Source organism: Hyperolius riggenbachi, chromosome 6, assembly GCF_040937935.1.
Source record: "Hyperolius riggenbachi isolate aHypRig1 chromosome 6, aHypRig1.pri, whole genome shotgun sequence".
NCBI classification, from domain to species: domain Eukaryota; kingdom Metazoa; phylum Chordata; class Amphibia; order Anura; family Hyperoliidae; genus Hyperolius; species Hyperolius riggenbachi.
In genome coordinates this window covers 367,952,949-367,973,532 of record NC_090651.1, presented here as the reverse complement: position 1 = coordinate 367,973,532, position 20,584 = coordinate 367,952,949, and the positions used below count along the sequence as shown (strand labels likewise).

Here is a 20,584-nt window from a genome sequence, read left to right as displayed (position 1 = left end):
AATTGATCGATTTTTGGATGGAAATCGATCAGTCAACATTTGCGTCAATGATTTCTCAGCAGATTTGATCACAGTGATCAGATCTGCTGTATGTCAGCGGGAAATGGACGTAGTGTATGGGTAGCTTTAGCGCGGCTTGCAGGTCTATTGGAGGGGGCCGGATACCACAGAACACTATAGATGCAAGTCCAGAGCTCCATGTAAGGAATACATAGGCATGGTGTTCTAGCTGCTCGGGGTATAGTCTGCGCCTGTTTTCCTGCAGCCCTCCATTATAGAGGGATAATGCATAATGCTGGGGGAATCATCCCTGCTGCATCTGTCAGGAGAAGGAGTCTGCCGAGTTACTCACCTATTATTAAGCCAGCTTATAGTGTCACTTGTCAGGAGATCAGGAAAATCCCATCCTGGTGATGGTTGTTGGGGAACACCCACTGCATGCTGTGTGATAAGTCTCTAGTGGATGGGCCTGCTGTGCTGGTCTACCGCTGCACATTTCCCCACTGGCCTGACTATTGTGTTATCTGAAAATCCACCAAGGGCCCTTAAAGAGGAGCTGTCAGCCATACTATCTCAGAAAAAGCACACATATATATAAGTAGATAAATACTTGCTCTACTTACATAATACATGTTATCATGTACTGTACTGTCCACATTTTGATTTAAGTGCTTTTTCTCTAATAAAAATCCTTCTTAGGATTCTCCATTTTAACTGTCTGTCTTGAAGTCAATCCTGATGTCATTTCCTTCGCATTGCCCGCCCTCCTACCATTCTTCATGCACTTCCACCCAGCTCTGCAATAGAAAGTGCATTGTCTCAACATGAATAATATTGGCCAATCAGAGAGGAACAGAGGTGTGGGAGGGGAAAGCAGGAGGGAAAGGGGCTTCAGCCAATCGGGCTGCGTTAGTTAAGTCTGAGGGGAAAGTAAAGAAGCTAAAAAACAACAACCCAGCATTCCCTGCAACTTCCTTTGTGCGGCAGATGTACCAAATAAGAGTCAGGGAAGCTGGGGAAAGCTGTTTTATGGAGAAGAAAAATACGTTTTTAACTTTTGGATTGCCTGGTTAGCATCCTTATTACTTGTTTACCAGATAAAAATAAAGAATTTATTTTATGCCCGACAGTTACACATAAAGCCACATTGTATGATCACTTTTACATAGACTGGGAGAGATCTAGTATGGCGTCCCTGATATTCCTGCCTGCCTGGGAATGGTTTGTTCTTTGCAGGTCATTGTAAATGCAACATATAGATAAGTTGGCATCAGCTGGGCTTCATTTTGTGCATCTCATACACCGGAGCAGGTTACATGGGCACAGGGCACGCCTGGTGATTTGGCCGCTGCCTTAGGTCGCAGTGCCGTGCGGTGGCGCAGAGGGTGTGATTTGGGTGGCTGAGGTTTACCCAAGTAGACGGAAGGCTCTGGACAGTATAGAGCCTTCCTGTTCCTCCTCCGGAAAATGAGCCCCACGATTTACATGCAGATCCCGGTGCTATTGTCATTGGAAAAACCGATGTGAAATGCGTTTTAAGTGTATTGCAGTTAATTGAAAAGAGCCCTTAGCCGATTCTGGATGCTACATTTAGTGTCCAGGATGATACGAGATGAAAAAGTACAGTACATGTTTGTTTCAGGTGTGTGAGTCAGACACTTCTGCAGGCAAATAGACCAGCAGGACTGCCAAGCAACTGGTAGGAAATAAATATGGCAGCCTCCATATACCGCTCGCTCTAGTTGTCCTTTTAAAAGGAAATATTGCAGCGTCCATATCCTTCTTACCTTGGGTTCCCTTGCAAAACATTTTGCCTGAAGACAGACCCTACCCCCTTACCACTCAAACCCCCTCCCCCCGGTTTCCCTCCCAAAAAAAAGTAGCAGTACACTTCCTATTATTTATTGTATTTATAAAGCGTCAGGCTACATCCAATATAAACGAAGGGTGACAGACAGAGAGGTAGCACACGAATATACAACATAGCATAAGATTATACATGCATACAGGTATAAGAAGCATGGTCATGCAATTTAACAGAGACCCAGCAATTCCAAATCCAAAAAAGCTTTATTGGCAGGACCAAATACATTTAGGATTGCCAAAGCAAAACAAAACATTAACATGGGAACATGGGGAGGGGGGATTGTGGGAATAAGGGAAGGATAAAGGGGGTTGGGGTATATAGTCCATAGGTGTGTGGAGGATGTAAGGGGCAGCATGGGGGACTGGGATATACAGTCCATAGGGGGGTATTGGGGGAATACAGTCCATGTGGTATCATGTTCCTCTCAGTTGGTGGCAGGCTGTGACATATCGGGCAGCTATTTGCACGGTTGTTTCCTCCTCCCCCAGTAGGATGTAGAGTTTCTTCTCCTCTCCAATTCAAGTAGTCCATGGGAAGGGTGTCCTTGGTGGGGTTGCAAGATCAAAAAGGACACTCTCTCAGAAGGGGGGGGGGGATGCTGACCTGCCAATGGCTTTAGGATTGTAAGGGATTGTACTCCACTTCCTAGTGGAATAGACACAGCAGGGTGCAGTGGAGTAGCCACAGTCCTCACTCAGTGAATACATGTGAGTCAGTGACCCAGAAGGAGCAGCTCTGATCCCATTGGCTGCATGCTTGTTCTGGGTCAGTGACTTAAAGACCACGGAAGGCAAAAGTTCAGCATCACAGCCCCAGCAGTTGTGTTTATTGTCAAAGAGATTAACAGAGATGGCTGGTATCGTCTCCAATAACAACTCTTAATGTGAGGTCTCTAGCTATAAAGAAAATAAAAATTCTCTGTGCTCCCAAATTGGGTTTGCAGTCAGTATTTACACATTTCACCTCTTTTAGAATAATAACCAGAATATGGAATTGTTTCCTTAGTAAATATTTGTCATTGACATTATTGTCACTGGCTTTGGAATTCTCAGAAACATTCCACAGAGATGCACCTGACAGGACTAAGGTTGTCACGACCAGTGATATATTGCAGAAAATGTAAATCGGAGAGAGGAAAGATTGTACATTGGGAAAACACTGACTAAATAACAATATTGTAAAAATTTATTTTCACTCCAGTTCCTCTTTAAAAGTTTTTTATTTTTATTTATTTATTTATTTATTTTTTTGGTAAAATTCATTTTTTTTGTTACTGCTGCCAGGAAAGTGGCTGTGCCTCCATTGGTTAGCTACCCTTCCACTCTCTCCGCGTGGTGATGCACTTGGCCTGCCCGCTACCTCCATGCTCTCTCTCTCCTGCCTTCTGGTTGGTGCAGAGGGGGAGGAGGAAGTGCCAGAACACTCTTGACGCTCCTGGCCTTTCCTCATCGAGTGCAGTAATAACAGTATGAGTGTGAGGCAGTATAATAAAGATCCTTATTATAGGGGAGCACTATAATTATGGGAACTATAATAAGAAACACTAGCACTGGTTATTGTAATAGGGAGCACTATAGAGGAGGAGCATGGAATCGGAATCCTTTGCCAGCAGCTGCTTCTTCCTGGATGAGGGGGATTCCGCATGCAAAGCACATTCTCTGCTTTTCCCTGCTGTTGCTATTGATCCCAGTGAAAATCATTGGTGGGAATTGACTGCATGGCTCCAGCGCTCCATCACCACTGAGTAACCATGTATACATTCACTGCTCTATTACCAGATGTGAAAGGAAATGTACGCATTAGGGTTAGTGCCCACTAGCCGGCAAAGTGTGACACCAATGGAACCCTATGGGAATGGTTCCACAGCAGTGGAGCGATCGCTATGCAAGGCAATTGAGGGCTTTGATCACTCTGGGAATCTCAGAGAAAGTCTCAGTACTTCCTCGATTTGGAAATTGCTCTAGTGGGTGCCTGGCCTTACTGCGTGGTAGCACCTTTGCCAGGGGACAAGTTTGTAAATACTGGCATGTGTATGTATGTATCAATCTCGTACATTGTAGATTCTGCTCTGTGAAGCTCCCCTTATCTTGGTGTGTCTGCAGAGTTGATTTGTAAGTTTGAGTTCTGCTTATTTTTGTCAGCTGCAGCACGGAGTTGTCATCCAAGGGCTGAATTTCAAAGTGGACCTAAACCTGCAATATGACTCCCCTCCAAATATAGTAGAAGCAGTAAAGTGTTGTACCGTGTTAGCCATGAGTAAAAGCAAGAAGTTTTGAATCAGGATGATACCATTTATTCTCTAAGTTAGCCAAGAAATGGTATCATCCTGATCCAAAACTTCTTGCTCCAAATATAGGGAAGACATACACATTGGATAGCTCCTTACAAACAGCAATTGCTTTTACTCTGCCTGTTGGTGGTTAAAAACCGATCTGCTTCCTGGCTTCATCTGCTTAAACATAGTTCCCCAACCCTGTCCTCAAGGCCCACCAACAGTACACGTTTTGCAGGAAACCACACACAATCACAGGTGGGGTAATTAGTGTCTCAGCAGAGCTGATTAACTACCTCTGTGGATTTCCACAAAACTTGCACCGTTGGTGGGCATTAAGGACGGGGTCGGTGAACACTGAGCCTTAAAGAACAATTGACCTGAGAGGGTTATGGCAGGATATGACTAAAAGTATTAGGGGGAGGATCATCATGACAGCCAGGCAATCCACATTGCGTGTCAGTCCTACTGATCCTCCACTTATAATACTTACAATACTTTTAGTTATAAACCCTGAACTAGCATGGATTTTGCCTGTGAAACGCTGCATTGGCTATCATTCATAAAGGGACTGTCGGTAAGGGGAATCAATGCGGGAAAACACCACTGCTGGTATTTTAGACTTCTGGGTGGGCATTCATAAAGCTGTATCCAGGTGCGGAAGCAGTGCGGAGATTCCCTGAACTAGGCTGGCGGTAGGCAGGCGGAAGGGTTGCGGAGACACTGAAGCTGCAGAGTTGATACATTTCTCCGTGTTCCGCTCTGCTGCAGCTACCTGGGAGGTCTGTGTGTCTCCATTCACTTGCATTGTTATCGCCACATCACAGGGAGCGGTACTTCCCGAGCTCACACCGCTTGCGGTGATCTTTATGAATTAACATTTTGCTACATTTGTTCCGATAATCGCCCCACAAGGCGGTGATTTATCACTCTGCTCGGTAGTGTCATTTTTTTCATGCGGAAAGAGCCTTTATGAATGCTGACTTTGCCGAGTGGTCGGTAAAGTCAGCTGTTTTATGCATTTCCGCATGCAGAAATGCTTTATGAATGATAGCCAATGTGTAGTATTTAAATAAAGAGAATTGTTGACCAAAATCAACAGGTTTGTGCTGATTGGGGAGATAAGTCCACCTCTACCTCCGTTTTTAAACAGCTTTTAGGTTATTTTACTCTTGTATTGGTGCCTCTGTACATATTGCCAGTGTCTAGTCTCATGAAAGAGGCCAGCTATACAGATATCTGTAGACTGCTTTACCACACAGATTTGTTTATTGTGGAATTGTGATTGCTCTTATTACAAAGCTGACTGATGTCGGGTCATTTCTCCATCTGTGGCTCGTGTGATGACATTTGTATGAAGAACCGGTCGTTTTTTTTTCCTGATGTATTTTTTTCCTCTTCCTCTGCAGAAACAGTTTGTGGTGGTCAGATTGGGAGAACCTGGAAGTAATTCTCTCCGCCTGGCTTTGAGATCGCATAAAGGTAAAGGGTTTTTTTTTTATTTATTTATTTTTTTTATTTTCCTGTATCTTTGCCATCACTTTTAAAGAAAACCTGTAACATCAAAAAGTTCCCCTGGGGGGTACTCACCTCGGGAGGGGGAAGCCTCAGGCTCCCAATGAGGCTTCCCACGCAGTCTTTCGTCCCTCGGGGGTCTCGCTGCAGCCCTCCGAACAGCGGCGATGTAAATATTTACCGGAAATACCCGATCGCTGTCGGGTCTGCTCCACTGCGCAGGTGCAAGTCTCCGGCGCCTGCGCAGTAGAGCGGACCCGACTGAGATCGGGTATTTCCGTCTACTTCGGAGCCGAAAGCGCCTGCGCAGGAGCCGGGAAAGGTAAACGTTGAACAAACTGACGGATTTGTTGGGCCGCTTTTCGGAGGGCTGCAGCGAGACCCCCGTGTGAGAGAGGATGGCGTGGGAAGCCTCAATGGGAGCCTGAGGCTTCCCCCTCCTGAGGTGAGTACCCCCCAGGGGAACTTTTTGATGTTACAGTGTCTCTTTAAGGGACAGGATATTTGTGACAAAGGAGAATCTATTCTTTCTCTCTCCCTCTCTCCTTCCAGAAAATGTCTGTTGGCTTTTATCTGTCACACAAGGTATTCTTTCTGTGTAATGTAACTTGCATCTGTCAGGTTATTCTCTTCTCTCCCTGCACCGCTTATCATGTGACTGCAGAACGCCAGTAACTGACTGTACAACAGCATTAGCAGGAAGCTCCCCCCCCTACCCCCCCATCCCTTCAACCCATAGGGGAGGGGTGTGATGCTTCTACAACAAAGGAATTATAAATCTTGTAGGAGGATATGGCAAGTGTTTAAAGCGGACCTGAACTGAGAACGTCCTCTCTAAGAGCCGGTGCACACCAAAAAGCGCTAGGGTAATCGCAAATGCTCAGCGATTTTTGAAGTAATTTTCCTAGACGATCTCTAGGCATGTGCAGAGCGATTTTCTAATCCTGCCTAGTGATTTTTGGAGCGTTTTGATGTAGTGTTTTTTTGTTACAGTAGAGTCATTACTGAACAGCTCCTGTAACAAAAACGCCTGGAAAACCGCTCTGATCTAGCGTTTTTCAGAGCTCTTTTCCACTTTCCTATACTTAACATTGAGGCTGAATCGCCTCAGAAATCAGCAGAACTGCTGCAGCCCCCGAGTTTGTGTTTGGGGGAAAAACGAGCCGCTCTGGTGTGCAGCAGCCCATTGACTAGCATTAGCCAAGCCCTTTTAAAAGCGCTCAGAAGCGCTCTTGGTGTGCTCTTTCACATTAGACAACGCGTGCAGGAGCCGTTCTCCTGCACGCGTTGAATGGCCTGCGGTGTGTCGTCGGGATGCTGCGGTGCAACGCAATCGGCGGCGGTAGCTATTATTCACCCAAAGGGAAAATGCCGGCACCCACGTTGAACCACAACGCACCAAAATGCAGCGTCGGGTGTGAAAGGTAAAATGAAAGTCTATGGACTTTCATTTTATCTTGGTTAACGCAAAGTTTGGACTTTGCGTTAAAATGCAGGAAAAGGACTCTAGTGTTAAAGAACCCTTAAAGATACACAACAGCATAATAACCTTTAAACAGAAAACATTTCTTTGTTACAGCTGATACAAATCCTGCAATAAATCTGCAGTGTGTCTACTTCCTGCTTTCATGGAAGCAGACATAGGGTTAACCTCCAGTGATTTCAAATGGCCTTATCTGCCATCTCTGCCATGGTGGTCATGTGACACATCTGAGAGATCAGATTACAATTTGTGATTAGACACAAATGAGGTGGAATTAAACAGCCTAAACTCTCTAAATACATACAGGGTGCATTTCTCTGTTTTCTTTATGTCCTGTGCAAGAATTCAGGTCCACTTTAAATATTGGCGGTGATTATGTGGAGAAGTAATCAGGAAAATAGAGGGCCTGCTTCACAAAGCGCTGATTAAACTGGGGTGCACATTCAGCACATGGCAGTGGTGGTACAAACGCTGGCAGAGTAACTACCGCAACTTGCTGTGCATAGGCAAAGCTCTTGTTACCCATTTACTGCGAGTTATGCACAACGCGCAGTACTCTGCTAGCATTAATATCTGTAATATGGCAGTTTTACTGGTGCCATGCGAATCAAGGCCGGTTTGTCTAACATAACCTAAATAATGAAAAACGCTGTGTCAGGTTGACCATAGTACATAATTATAAGCACACCAGTCTCAAAAAAAAAAAAACAGCGTACATCCTTTTGTTTATATGTCATTTTTAGCTGCGCTGGATTTGCATTTTTAAAGCAAATCTCCAGCCTGCAATTAAAATTCCAGCAGCCTTCCTGTAAACAAAAGTTTTATAGCTACCTGTGTTGCCGTCTCCCTCAAAGCCGTCCAGAAGACCCGGAATCACTCGACATCCGGCGTGTGGCCCCGCCTTCCCTCCCTACCCGGAGAAAACCGCCAAGATGTTTACTCCAGTCAAACATCTTGGCGGTTTTCTTCCGGAAGTCGGGTCCTTCGGGACGGCTTTGAGGGAGAAGGCAGCTCTGGTAAGTATAACTTTATTTTACAGGAAGGCTGCTGAAATTTCATTGCAGGCTGGAGATCTGCTTTAAGCAGCCTCACTTGATCCGTGGCTGGTGTCTGAGCTGGGTCTGTATTTGTAATACCCAGAGCTGCACAGGTTTACCTCTTGGCAGCACCCATTCCATTCTATTACAGCTAGTGCAGTTACTAGATCTTTATTTTAAAGAGGAACTCCAGTGAAAATCATTAAAAAAGAGTGCTTCATTTTTACAATATTTATGTATAAATGATTGTCAATGTTGCTTGTTGTAAAATCATTACTCTTCCAGATTTGCATTCTGACATTTATCACTTGGTGACATTTTTACTGCTAGCAGGTGATGTCACTGGAAGGAGATGCTCCTTGCATTTTTGGCAGTTGGAAACAATTGTTTCCCACAGTGCAAAAAGGCTTCCACAGTGTGATGTCAGTACCTCAGTGCTGTGAGGCGCTTACATCACACTGTGGGAGGGGTTTCACCACAAAATCAGCCATACAGAGCCCCCCCTGATGATCAGTTTAAAAAAAGGAAAAGATTTCTCATGAGAAAGGGGATATCAGTTACTGTTTGGCATGAAGTTCAATTCTTGTTTACAGTTTCTCTTTAAGATTTAATTCAATAATTAGTAATAGTCCAATTATATAGATATTTGATTCTGACATGTATTTTTTTTTTGTCCCCCTCACAGGTCCAATTTTGCCTCCAACAAAATCTCCTCCAGCTGTGGTGCCTTCCTGCAAAGAAGACATCCCAACAGTGTCCAATGCTAAGCAAGCAAGCCCCCCTGTTAAAAAAGAAAGTTACAAATTGCCCCCGTCTGTGCATGGTTTCACCCCTGAGAAGATTGTCCGAGTGCACCTCACGCAACTCGATCCTTCCTTGTACAACCTGAACACTTCCTTACTGCTTCCACCAAAACTGTCAACAGGAACCTCCCAGAGTCACAGCACTGTTCCTTCAACACCTACTGACAAACAGGCCTGCTCTGAAGGCCCCGTGAAACACCGCCGAAAGGGGAAAGGAAAACTCTTCACTTGTAAAAAAAGCACTGCAAACTCGCGCTGTAAGACCACAGCCAAGCCGGTGGATTCCTGCTCAAGTGATGAACCTAGTCTGAAGGTCTCCAAGAAGAATAGACCAGCTGGTCTTGTTAAAGAAAGTCCTGCTGAAGTAGGTAAGAGGAAAAAAGGGACAAAGAAAGAAAATGACATTTCTGACTCCACCCAATCGGAGTGGTTTCTGGAGGACACTTCTAAAGCTTCATCTAGTGCAGACCAGACTTGGGAAAGTGCTTCAGTAAAAACTGAAGAGCAAGCCAAAATGGAGTCAGAAGTCGGGCCGGTTAAGTTGCGACTTACTCTCAAAAGAAAGGGGAGACGGGATAAGAATGTTAGAAAAGTAAAATGGAAATTAAGGACAGAATATCGGCAAGTCAGTGAGGAAGAAGCCCAAGACAACAAGGATGAAAGTCCTGAAGTTCTTAATCAAGAGCCCAATATCAAGCAGAAGCAGGGTCAAAATAAAAGTCTACCGACTGATGAGCAACCTGTACCAGTCAGTGGACTTTGTGCGCAGTCGGCAGAGCCTTTGCCTGAGAAGGAAGAAACCACTGAAGAAACGAAAGAAGGTATCTCAGTTTTGACTACCATGCCAGCTGTTGAAGTAAACCACGATGAAGTTAAACTTGAGAACACTTCAACCAGGGAGGCATCTTTGGAGGAGAATAAAGTGACTGAACCTTTACCAGAAACAACCAAGACTGCCGTGGATCAGAAGCCTCAAAAGAACAATGCGCCTTCCGCTTCTGCGAGTGAGTCTTCAAGCATTTCTGATGAGAAACCTCTACTAAAAAAGTTAGGAATTTTGAGGAAGAGCAAGAAAGCAAAGCGACCTTGTTCTCAGCAAGCAGAACGCACTGCTGCACAAAAGCTCATAGCCAAGGTAAAGGAAGCTCAGAGCAAAGCCCTTTCACATGTCCAAGCCCAGTCTTCCCAAGCACCAGCGCCCAGCAGCACAGAGTTTCTGAAACCGGTTGTTAATGCGCGTCCTTCACGTGTGATTAAAATGCCTCGAAGGTTTATAGACGACCATGACATACATAGCATCACGGAAACCCAGGTGAGGAGGCCCCTGCCGGAACCGGTAACTACTTTGGCTGAGCTGGAAAAGCAGGTCCTTTCTGACACTTTTCTGACACCTGCTGACCCACGGTTCAGTCTTTTTAACGAAGATGATCACCTCAATTTGTTACCTCCAGCATCTCCCCACACGGACTCTACAAGGACAGCCTCCACACCCTCTTCTGCAGCTTCATCACCAGCTATCCAAGCTGCTCCACTCGCTTCTTCTGAGAACACTCGTAAAAATATCCTACGAGCCCCAACGTTTTGCTGGAATTCATTCAACCTTTCAGCAGCAGAGTCTCTAGAAACACCAAGTTCTTCCCAACCTCTCTTCCGTGTGTCCTCCCCTGAATCTCCAGATGATCCTGCACAACCTAGTTCTCCACCATCGGCCCCATCTTCCCCAATTCCTTCTGAACCACCTCCCAAGCCAGAGTCTGCTAAGCGCTCTCCAATCCTCCGTGCTCCTCAGTTTACCCCCAGCGAAGCTCACTTGAAGATTTACGAGTCTGTTTCCCTTCAAGACAGTGAAGCCAAAAAAGCTGCTGCCACCGGTGCTAACTGGGTACACCCATCAGACCATAGTTCAGTCACTGTTGCCGGTTCTTTACCAGATGTGTTGCTGAGCCCTTCCAAACAAGACTGTCAGTCTGTCGGAAGAAGGGCCAACCATTTGGCGTTACCTCTCTTTGCTGACACTGTTTCTGACAACATGGAAGGTCCTTGCAGCTCCTCCAAACTTTCTGCAACGAGAACTGCAAAGCTTTCTGAGCCAGCCCACTCTCTAAACTTGAAACTGGAGGGTAACGTGGAGCTCGATGCTTCTGACAAACCTCTCAAAATTGAGGCCATGAGTCTTTGTCCTGGGGAAGGCACGGGTGTGGTGTGTAAAGTTGCAGTGAAGTCCCGGTTGCATTCTCCACTAGGATCTTCTTCGAAGAATGCCATGACTTTTCCTCCTACTGAACTTTCTTTGTCCGGCACAGACAAGAAAGTCATCAGCCTGTTGGAGAAGGCCAAGATACAGCTCTTCAAGATTGACAAACAGAAGAGTGCTGATCAGGTGAGGAACGCAATGTCCACATCTTTGTCATTAACTCCAGTATCAATAAACAGTTTTTTGAGGGAAAACATGACATACAATGAAAGCCTAGTTTGTCTTGGGGAAAAAAAAACCAATATATGTTTCTTTTAGGTGTCATAAGTAGGGGTAAAGTTATTGCTGATGAAATAGGGACATGGCTAAAATGTAAAGACCTCTCTGGTCCATAAGGGGTAAACAAGGTCTGGATGCGAAGTGGCTAAGATTAAGATCACACCCATTGTTTGAGTGAGGGGAGGGGCTATGGTTATTTAAATGCTGGTTTCGCTGCATCATTTTAGCTATGACTAAGGCCTCACCCAGTAGGGTCGGAAACATGTCAGCTCCTGTGCTGCCATGTTCCTTGCTGTATTTTTACAGATGTTCTATAAATGAATTGATTTTATTATATAGGAGAGCTGAAAATCGTTTATGGAGATACTTAGATGTTCCCTACGGTGAAAAGTTTGGGTTCATCTCCTAGGGATAGGAGGATTAGGCTCCTGAGTTTGCTTATTGGTTGGCAAAGCCATCTGTTATATTCGAGAACCAATAGTAATGCCTAAAAGGCTAAAGGGGGTGGACTTTCGTGACCCTGGGGTAGCGCCTCTTGAAACTCTTAAGATCTGATGGGCACATTTACGCACTTCTGCATGCATTTTTGGACTCAACACAGAATCCCTTTGATTGTGTACTTTGGATGTGTGAGAATTATTAGCGAAATATGCAATCGTCGGCATGGAGAAGGAAGATTCTGGGTCCTATAGAGCAGGGGTCCCCAACCCCGCGGGCCCAGCCTCTTCTATATTTTTTTTTTTCCAGCAGAGCAGCATGCAGACGTAGGTGGCGCTGTTCTTTCATTATAACATCAGTTGTGCTTCCTCTGAATGGCTTGATGCTGAAAAACTCTGCTGCATGCTGCTCTACTGAAAGAAACTAGAAGATGCTCTGTAGGCGGAGTTAGTAAATGCTTTCTTTGCTTTTGTCTGCAAATTACAGATACAGAAGAGTCTCAATCTTCCAATTGTAATATTAAATACTTAATGCAGGAAGAAGTAAAGGCAAGACTAAATAAATGTAATAATAGACAAGGCACCTGGCCCGGATGGCATACAATCCTCTGGTCATAAGGGAATTAAGTTCAGTTATTGATAAACACCCTTATCTTATGTTTTGTGACTCTCTTTGAACTGACGGAGTTTCGGTAGATTGGCGTACAGCCCAAGTTTTCCCGTTATTTAAGAAGGGCAAAAAATCAGATCCAGGAAATTATAGACCTGTAAGCTTAACATCCGCATGGGTTTACTAAAGACAGGTCCTGTTTCACTAACATGCTCAGCTTTTATAAGGTAGTGAACGGAAATGTGAATATTGGGAATGCTGTACAGGTGATGTACTTGGGCTTTGCAAAGGCCTTAGATACTGTTTCCCACAAAAGTCTGGTGCAAAAGTTGAGGATGCAAGGACTGGGGAATCTGTGTGCATGGATAGGGAACTGGCTAATGAGCAGGAAACAGAGTTGTGGTCAATGGATCTTATTCAAAATGGGTGACTGTTAGCAGTGGGGTCCCACAGGGGTCAGTACTGGGTCCAGTGCTCTTCAATGTATTTATTAATGACCTAGTGGATGCAGTAGTGAGCAATGTTGCTATTTTTGCAGATGATACAACATTGTGCAGAATCATCAACTCTCAGGAAGATAGTGTCATATTGCAACAGGATCTGGATAGGATGGCTATATGGGCACATACATGGCAGATGAAATTCAATGTTGCATGCATTTACATATTTCATTTTTGTTGTCTCAGTGGTCTAGCACCATATAAAATAAACTGAATACAGATGGGGACATCAAACTTGGAGAAGGACTTAGGAGTACTCAACGACAACAAGTTAAAGGGGAACTGAAGAGAGAGGTATATGGAGGCTGTCATGTTTATTTCCTTTTAATCAATACCAGTTGCCTGGCAGCCCTGCTGGTCTATTTCTCTGCAGTAGTATCTGATTAAAACCAGAAACAAGCATGCAGCTAGTCTTGTCAGATCAGACTTATAAGTCTGAACCACTGAAACACCTGATCTGCTGCATGCTTGTTCAGGGGCTATGGCTAATAGTATTAGAGGCAGAGGATCAGCAGGGCTGCCAGGCAACTGGTATTGTCTAAAAGGAAATAAACATGACAGCCTCCATATACCTCTCTCTTCAGTTCCCCTTTAAATAATCGTACTCAATGCCAAGCCGCTGCAGCTAAAGCTAACAAAATTTTGGGATGCATTAAAAGGGAAATAAAAATGCGAGAGGCTAGCATAATATTGCCCCTGTTTAACTCTTTAGTAAGGCCACATCTGGAATATGGAATTCAGTTCTGGGCACCACATTACAGGAAAAATATTGCAGTTTTAGAGCAGGAGCAGAGACGAGCAACAAAATTAATGCGTGGGATGGAAGGTCTCACTTACCAAGAAAGGTTAGATAAACTGGGTTTATTTAGTCTGGAGAAAAGACTCCTTATGGTGCTCATACATAGTACAATTCTTTCATTTTCTTTCGATTAGATTATTTAGTTTGGTTATTCCGTTTGATCGAGTATTAAGATTTTTCCAACATGTCCGATAAGATTTTCATTAGGAATACGGGATAAACGTTCATTTTTGTTTGGAAAAAAAAATTATTTTTGACTAATTCAATTCGATCATTTTGGTTGAATAAACGGGAAAATCGAACGTTGTTATTGTACCGTGTATGGGGACCAATAGAGGGGATCTAATTAACATGTATAAATACATCAGAGGGCAATATAATAGCTTGGTAGATGAGCTTTTTGTCCCTAGGCCTTCTCAAAGGACTAGAGGACATGATCTGCGCATGGAGGAAAAACGTTTTAGCCATTTATTTAGGAAAGGGTTCTTTACAGTAAGAGTGATTAAGATGTGGAATGCATTGCCACAGGAAGTCGTTATGGCAAACTCTGTACCTGCATTTAAAGGGGGCTTAGATGCTTTCCTTGCGTTGAAAGACATACATGGCTACAATTACTAGGTAATGCCCAGTGATGTTGTTTCAGGGATTTTATCTGATTGCCATCTGGAGTCGGGAAGGAATTTTTCCCTTTTGGGGCTAATTGGACCATGCCTTGTAAGGGTTTTTCGCCTTCCTCTGGATCAACAGGCATATGTGAGGAAGCAGGCTGGTGTTGTACCTTATTTTCTGGTTGAACTCTATGGATGTATGTCTTTTTTTTCAACCCAAATAACTATGTAACTATAACTATGCCAGACCTGCAGTTGAGGGCACATCTAGCTACCTAACCTGGGAGGGGGGCTACAGAAGATGGGGGGCAATCTAGCTACCTAAGCTGGTAGGTAGATGAGCATTTAGCAGTAGCTTAGTACATTTAGCTATACAGGATCTTCTCAAAAAATTAGCATATTGTGATAAAGTTCATTATTTTCTGTAATGTACTGATAAACATAAGACTTTCATATATTTTAGATTCATTACACACAACCGAAGTAGTTCCAGCCTTTTATTGTTTTAATATTGATGATTTTGGCATACAGCTCATGAAAACCCAAATTTCCTATCTCAAAAAATTAGCATATTTCATCCGACCAATAAAAGAAAAGTATTTTTACAACAAAAAAAGTCAACCTTCAAATAATTATGTTCAGTTATGCACTCAATACTTGGTCAGGAATCCTTTTGCATAAATTACTGCTTCAATGCGGCGTTGCATGGAGGCAATCAGCCTGTGGCACTGCTCAGGTGTTATGGAGGCCCAGGATGCTTCGATAGCGGCCTTAAGCTCATCCAGAGTGTTGGGTCTTGCGTCTCTCAACTTTATCTTCACAATATCCCACAGATTCTCTATGGGGTTCAGGTCAGGAGAGTTGGCAGGCCAATTGAGCACAGTAATACCATGATCAGTAAACCATTTACCAGTGGTTTTGGCACTGTGAGCAGGTGCCAGATCGTGCTGAAACATTAAAGCTTCATCTCCATAAAGTTTTTCGCAGATGGAAGCATGAAGTGCTCCAAAATCTCCTGATAGCTAGCTGCATTGACCCTGCCCTTGATAAAACACAGTGGACCAACACCAGCAGCTGACATGGCACCCAGACCATCACTGACTGTGGGTACTTGACACTGGACTTCAGGCATTTTGGCATTTCCCTCTCCCCAGTCTTCCTCCAGACTCTGGCACCTTGATTTCCGAATGACATGTAAAAGTTGCTTTCATCCGAAAAAAGTACTTTGGACCACTGAGCAACAGTCCAGTGCTGCTTCTCTGTAGCCCAGGTCAGGTGCCTCTGCCTCTGTTTCTGTTTCAAAAGTGGGTTCATGCTTCCATCTGCTGAAAAGCTTTATGGGGATGAAGATTTCATTTTTCAGCACGACCTGGCACCTGCTCACTGTGCCAAAACCACTGGTAAATGGTTTACTGACCATGGTATTACTGTGCTCAATTGGCCTGCCAACTCTCCTGACCTGAACCCCATAGAGAATCTGTGGGATATTGTGAAGAGAAAGTTGAGAGACGCAAGACCCAACACTCTGGATGAGCTTAAGACCGCTATCGAAGCATCCTGGGCCTCCATAACACCTGAGCAGTGCCACAGGCTGATTGCCTCCATGCCACGCCGCATTGAAGCAGTCATTTCTGCAAAAGGATTCCCGACCAAGTATTGAGTGCATAACTGAACATAATTATTTGAAGGTTGACTTTTTTTGTTGTAAAAACATGAAATATGCTAATTTTTTGAGAAAGGAATTTTGGGTTTTCATGAGCTGTATGCCAAAATCATCAATATTAAAACAATAAAAGTCTTGAACTACTTCAGTTGTGTGTAATGAATCTAAAATATATAAAAGGCTAATGTTTATCAGTACATTACAGAAAATAATGAACTTTATCACAATATGCTAATTTTTTGAGAAGATCCTGTATATCCTTGGGAGGGGACTTCATTACACTGGGAGTACATCTAGCCAACTAAATTGGGAATTGGACTACCCAACATTGGGGGAACATCTGTGTCAGGTTGCTTTGAGACCCAATGGTTTTCCATACGCCCGCACCATAGCCCTGCACCCTGCCCAATCCAATTTGCTTGCAACACCCCATACCCCAATCCCCCCCCCCCCCCCCCCCTTTAAACCTTTCCACAAACACCCCTTAGAGAAATGTTTAGACTGGGAAGTGGTCCCCGGGCCAAAAAAAGTGTTTGGGGACCCCTGCTATAGTGCATTCTGGTTCTCCTCACGGTCCCTGCAGGCCGGAACACTGTTGATCCGGTGCAGGAGACTTGGGCGCAGCCGGCGCCACCATAGGCCGAAATAGGAATTACGGCTATAGCAGCTCACATGGAGGAACTTCGGCGCCGTCGGAGCTGAAGGGAAGCCGAATTATTTAATTCCCCACTATCCATGGCGGCCTGGAGGGGGAATAGTATTTATCACGCCAAGAACTTGTGCAACAGCAGGATCAGCCATGCAGGCAATGTGTTTTGCAACTGCCGTTAAATGCGAAATGACCGCGATTGGCGGCAGTGAGATCACTGCCATAGGGTTACAATTGGGCTAGTTCTTTAAAAAGCAGGGAATCACCCGCTAATCGCCCTAGTGTGAATGGGCCCTAAGCTCAGAGAGGAAGTTCTGGGTTCAGGTCCGCTTTAATTAACTAGGGCTGTATGTTTTTTTTTTTTTATAGGCTTTTCAGTCTGATGGTCAATAACCTGTGTAACAAAATGTGATTGAAAACTAGGGCCTGGTTTCAGTTGACAGAATAAGGATCAAACTTAAATTATGAATCAGTGAGTGGGTGATGGGATTTACACATTGGCATAGCTTGAGTACTTCATCAATCATTACATTTTCTCTGACTTGTTTTATCGACTCGCAAAAGGATATTTGCCAAAATACAATCAAAATCTAGCGGAACCAGGCAGTAAATTGATCGTTCCCAATAGTTTTCTGATTGCCCCCCAATAGTGTGTGATGAGCGATAACTACCATACAGGCATTCACTTTTGTTGGCTAAAATGCAGGCTTTCTCAGCAGCCTTTTCATAGTCATGTGCACAGCTTGTACTGGCTGGTTGGGGGGGGGGGGGGGGGCAGGAGGGTGCTGAAAGTGGCTTGTGCTGTGCTACAGAGAGGTAGCAGAGGCAGGAGGCTGTGTGCACTGTTCTGTAGAGAGGCAGGAGGCTGCGTGGGCTTTCCAATAGAGGCGGGAGGCTGTATGGGCTGTCCTATAGAGAGCAGGAGGCTGCATGGGCTGTCCTATAGAGAGCAGGAGGCTGCATGGGCTGTCCTATAGAGAGGAGGAAGATGGCATGGGCTGTCCTGTAGAGAGGACAGGAGGGTGCGTGCGCTGCCCCGCAGAGGGGACAGGAGGGTGCGTGCGCTGCCCCGCAGAGGGGACGGGAGGGTGCGTGCGCTGCCCCGCAGAGGGGACAGGAGGGTGCGTGCGCTGCCCCGCAGAGGGGACGGGAGGGTGCGTGCGCTGCCCCGCAGAGGGGACGGGAGGCTGCGTGCGCTGCCCCGCAGAGGGGACGGGAGGCTGCGTGCGCTGCCCCGCAGAGGGGACGGGAGGCTGCGTGCGCTGCCCCGCGGAGCACTGTCCCGTGGAGGGGTGGGTAGTAGAGGCAGGAGGCTGCTTTTTAATGGTGGTCTTGTGACAGGTATACTTACGTTTGTTTTCATTTTACAGGGTGCAAATTCTTCAAAGGACATGGCTTCATCTCAAGAAAACGGTCCCAGATCCCCATCTGTGCAGGTAATAATCTACACTGACAGCAGAGGGAGCCTGGTGCACCCAATACAGCGGTAAGGCGACTTTTTAAATGTACATTTGTTTCCTCTTATGTTCATAAGGGTCAGGATTCCCCCGTGCAAGGACCCCGCATCAAACACGTGTGTCGCCACCCTTCTGTAGCCCTGGGCCAGCCGCGTGCCATGATTCCAGAGGACATCCCCAGGCTCAGCGCACTGCCCTTGTGTGAGCGGGAGACAGCCAGCCCTGTGGCAGCACCTGAGGAAGGTGAGCAATGTCTGGAAACAAAAAGTTGCATGAATTTGAATAAAATCAACATAAAGTTTGCTTCACTTTTATTTGCACTTTGGATATCCCTACAAGAGCTTGTTGTCTTTATTCACTATTTTCCATGCATTTTATGCGGCTTCACTGCATCTATTGCATTTTATGCTGAATTATTGCAATACTTGCTATTATGTTGTTATTATGCACTTTAAAGCGGATGCGAGATGAAAAACTAACTATAACAAGTAACGTGTCTATAGATCTTATCTAAAGTTTAGATAGTTTACACAGCTTCAATAGTGTATGATTATTTATTCCTGTAATACAATGAGGGCAGCCATGTTCTGTTTGTCACATTGTCAAAGGCTGAGGGCTGGAGATGCTATCAGCTTGCCTGTGTGTAAATTCAGTCCCCTCTCCTCCTACCTCCCCTCTGCCTCTGAAATCTCTGGCTAGTAACCTCCTCCTGCCCAGACTGAGCTCCCATAAGCCCTTGCTATAGTGCCAAGGCACAAAAAGAGCTGTGGGTGAGGCTTGTTTAGTTTATAGGGAATTAGAGTATTAAAACAAAACAAAAAAAGTATTTGGCATGAGGAATGCCCTATAAACTATATGAAAGGAACACAATTATGCAATGAGTAAAACATTATCTCGGATCCACTTTAACCACTTGCCGACCGCACGCGCGAGCGGCTGCTTCCTGTCAATTCACGGCGGGGGGCTCCGTGAATAGCCTGCGGGCCGCCGATGGCGGCTCGCAGGCTAAATGTAAACACAAGCGGAAATAATCCGCTTTGTTTACATTGTACGGCGCTGCTTTGTACGGCAGATCGGCGATCATAGGCCAATCAGCAGCCGGGGATCGCCGCCATGTGACAGGGGACAGCCTGTCACTGGCTGCACAGGACGGATAGCGTCCTGTGCAGCCCGGATTACCGGGGGGAGAGGTAGGAGAGGGAGGGGGGTGAATGTCGCTGTGGAGGGGGGCTTTGAGGTGCCCCCCCCCGCAACTAGCCTGCACGCAGGAGCGATCAGACCCCTGCCCCCTGCACATCCTCCTCCTAGTGGGGAAAAAAGGGGGCGATCTGATCGCTCTGCGTGCACCCTGATCTGTGCTGGGGGCTGCAGAGCCCACCCAGCACAGATCACAACAAACAGCGCTGGTCCTTAAAGGGAAGGTTCAGGGAGGGTGGGGAAAAAATAAAAATCAATTTCCACTTACCTGGGGCTTCCTCCAGCCCGTGGCAGGCAGGAGGTGCCCTCGCCGCCGCTCCGCAGGCTCCCGGTGGCCGACCCGACCTTGCCAGGTCGGGCTCTTCTGCGCTCCAAGGCCCGGAACTTCTGCGTCCCACGCCGGCGCTCTGACGTCATCGGACGTCCTCCGGGCTCTACTGCGCAGGCGCAGAACTACTGCGCATGCGCAGTACAGCCCGGCGGACGTCCGATGACGTCAGAGCGCCGGCGTGGGACGCAGAAGTACAAGGACTTGGAGCGCAGAAGAGCCCGACCTGGCAGCCGGCCTGGCCAGGTCGGGTCGGCCACCGGGAGCCTGCGGAGCGGCGGCGAGGGCACCTCCTGCCTGCCACGGGCTGGAGGAAGCCCCAGGTAAGTGGAAATTGATTTTTATTTTTTCCCCACCCTCCCTGAACCTTCCCTTTAAGGGGGGGTAAAGGGTGGGTCATCAAGTGGTTAAAGACAGTCAATTGTTTACAGAGATTGTACAGCAGGGTATTCGTTTTGGTTATATAGCTTTATAATATTTTTATAAGATACTATCAATGTACGTCATTTATGTGGTCAGATTATGATCCTATGCCACATCAATTTATATATAAATTTTTTCTTTTCATGTGATTATATGATGTAACAATCAAAATGGCAGTGGAAAATGTAAATAGTGGAACATACATTCCGTAAGAATATAGTCCAGATTAATTCACCCAGAGCGATATAAATGTGAAAAAGCAGTATCAAATTTTATTGGTAACTGACAACATATAAAAACAGATTAAAAAAGTACATGGGATGGCCACCCCGTCATGACTCATCCATTCACACCTTCATGCACACTGACACTCATACGCCAGCTTCTAAACTAAATTGAAACAGTCTGATGGTTTCAGATTTAGACGTATCTACTGATTAACAGGCAGTGAGGATCGCTGGGA

The 20,584-nt window shown here is 45.6% G+C and overlaps 1 protein-coding gene across 2 annotated transcripts in view; it reads left to right on the top strand.

The window, feature by feature from the left end:
• KMT2B (lysine methyltransferase 2B) overlaps positions 1–20,584 on the top strand; it is a 105,032-nt gene that overhangs the window by 24,099 nt on the left and 60,349 nt on the right. For both annotated transcript variants that reach the window (XM_068241870.1, XM_068241869.1), the window contains exons 2-5: positions 5,549–5,621; positions 8,860–11,357; positions 18,087–18,152; positions 18,251–18,416. In XM_068241870.1, coding sequence (XP_068097971.1) covers positions 5,549–5,621; positions 8,860–11,357; positions 18,087–18,152; positions 18,251–18,416 — 2,803 coding nt within the window. The remainder of the gene's footprint in view (positions 1–5,548; positions 5,622–8,859; positions 11,358–18,086; positions 18,153–18,250; positions 18,417–20,584) is intronic.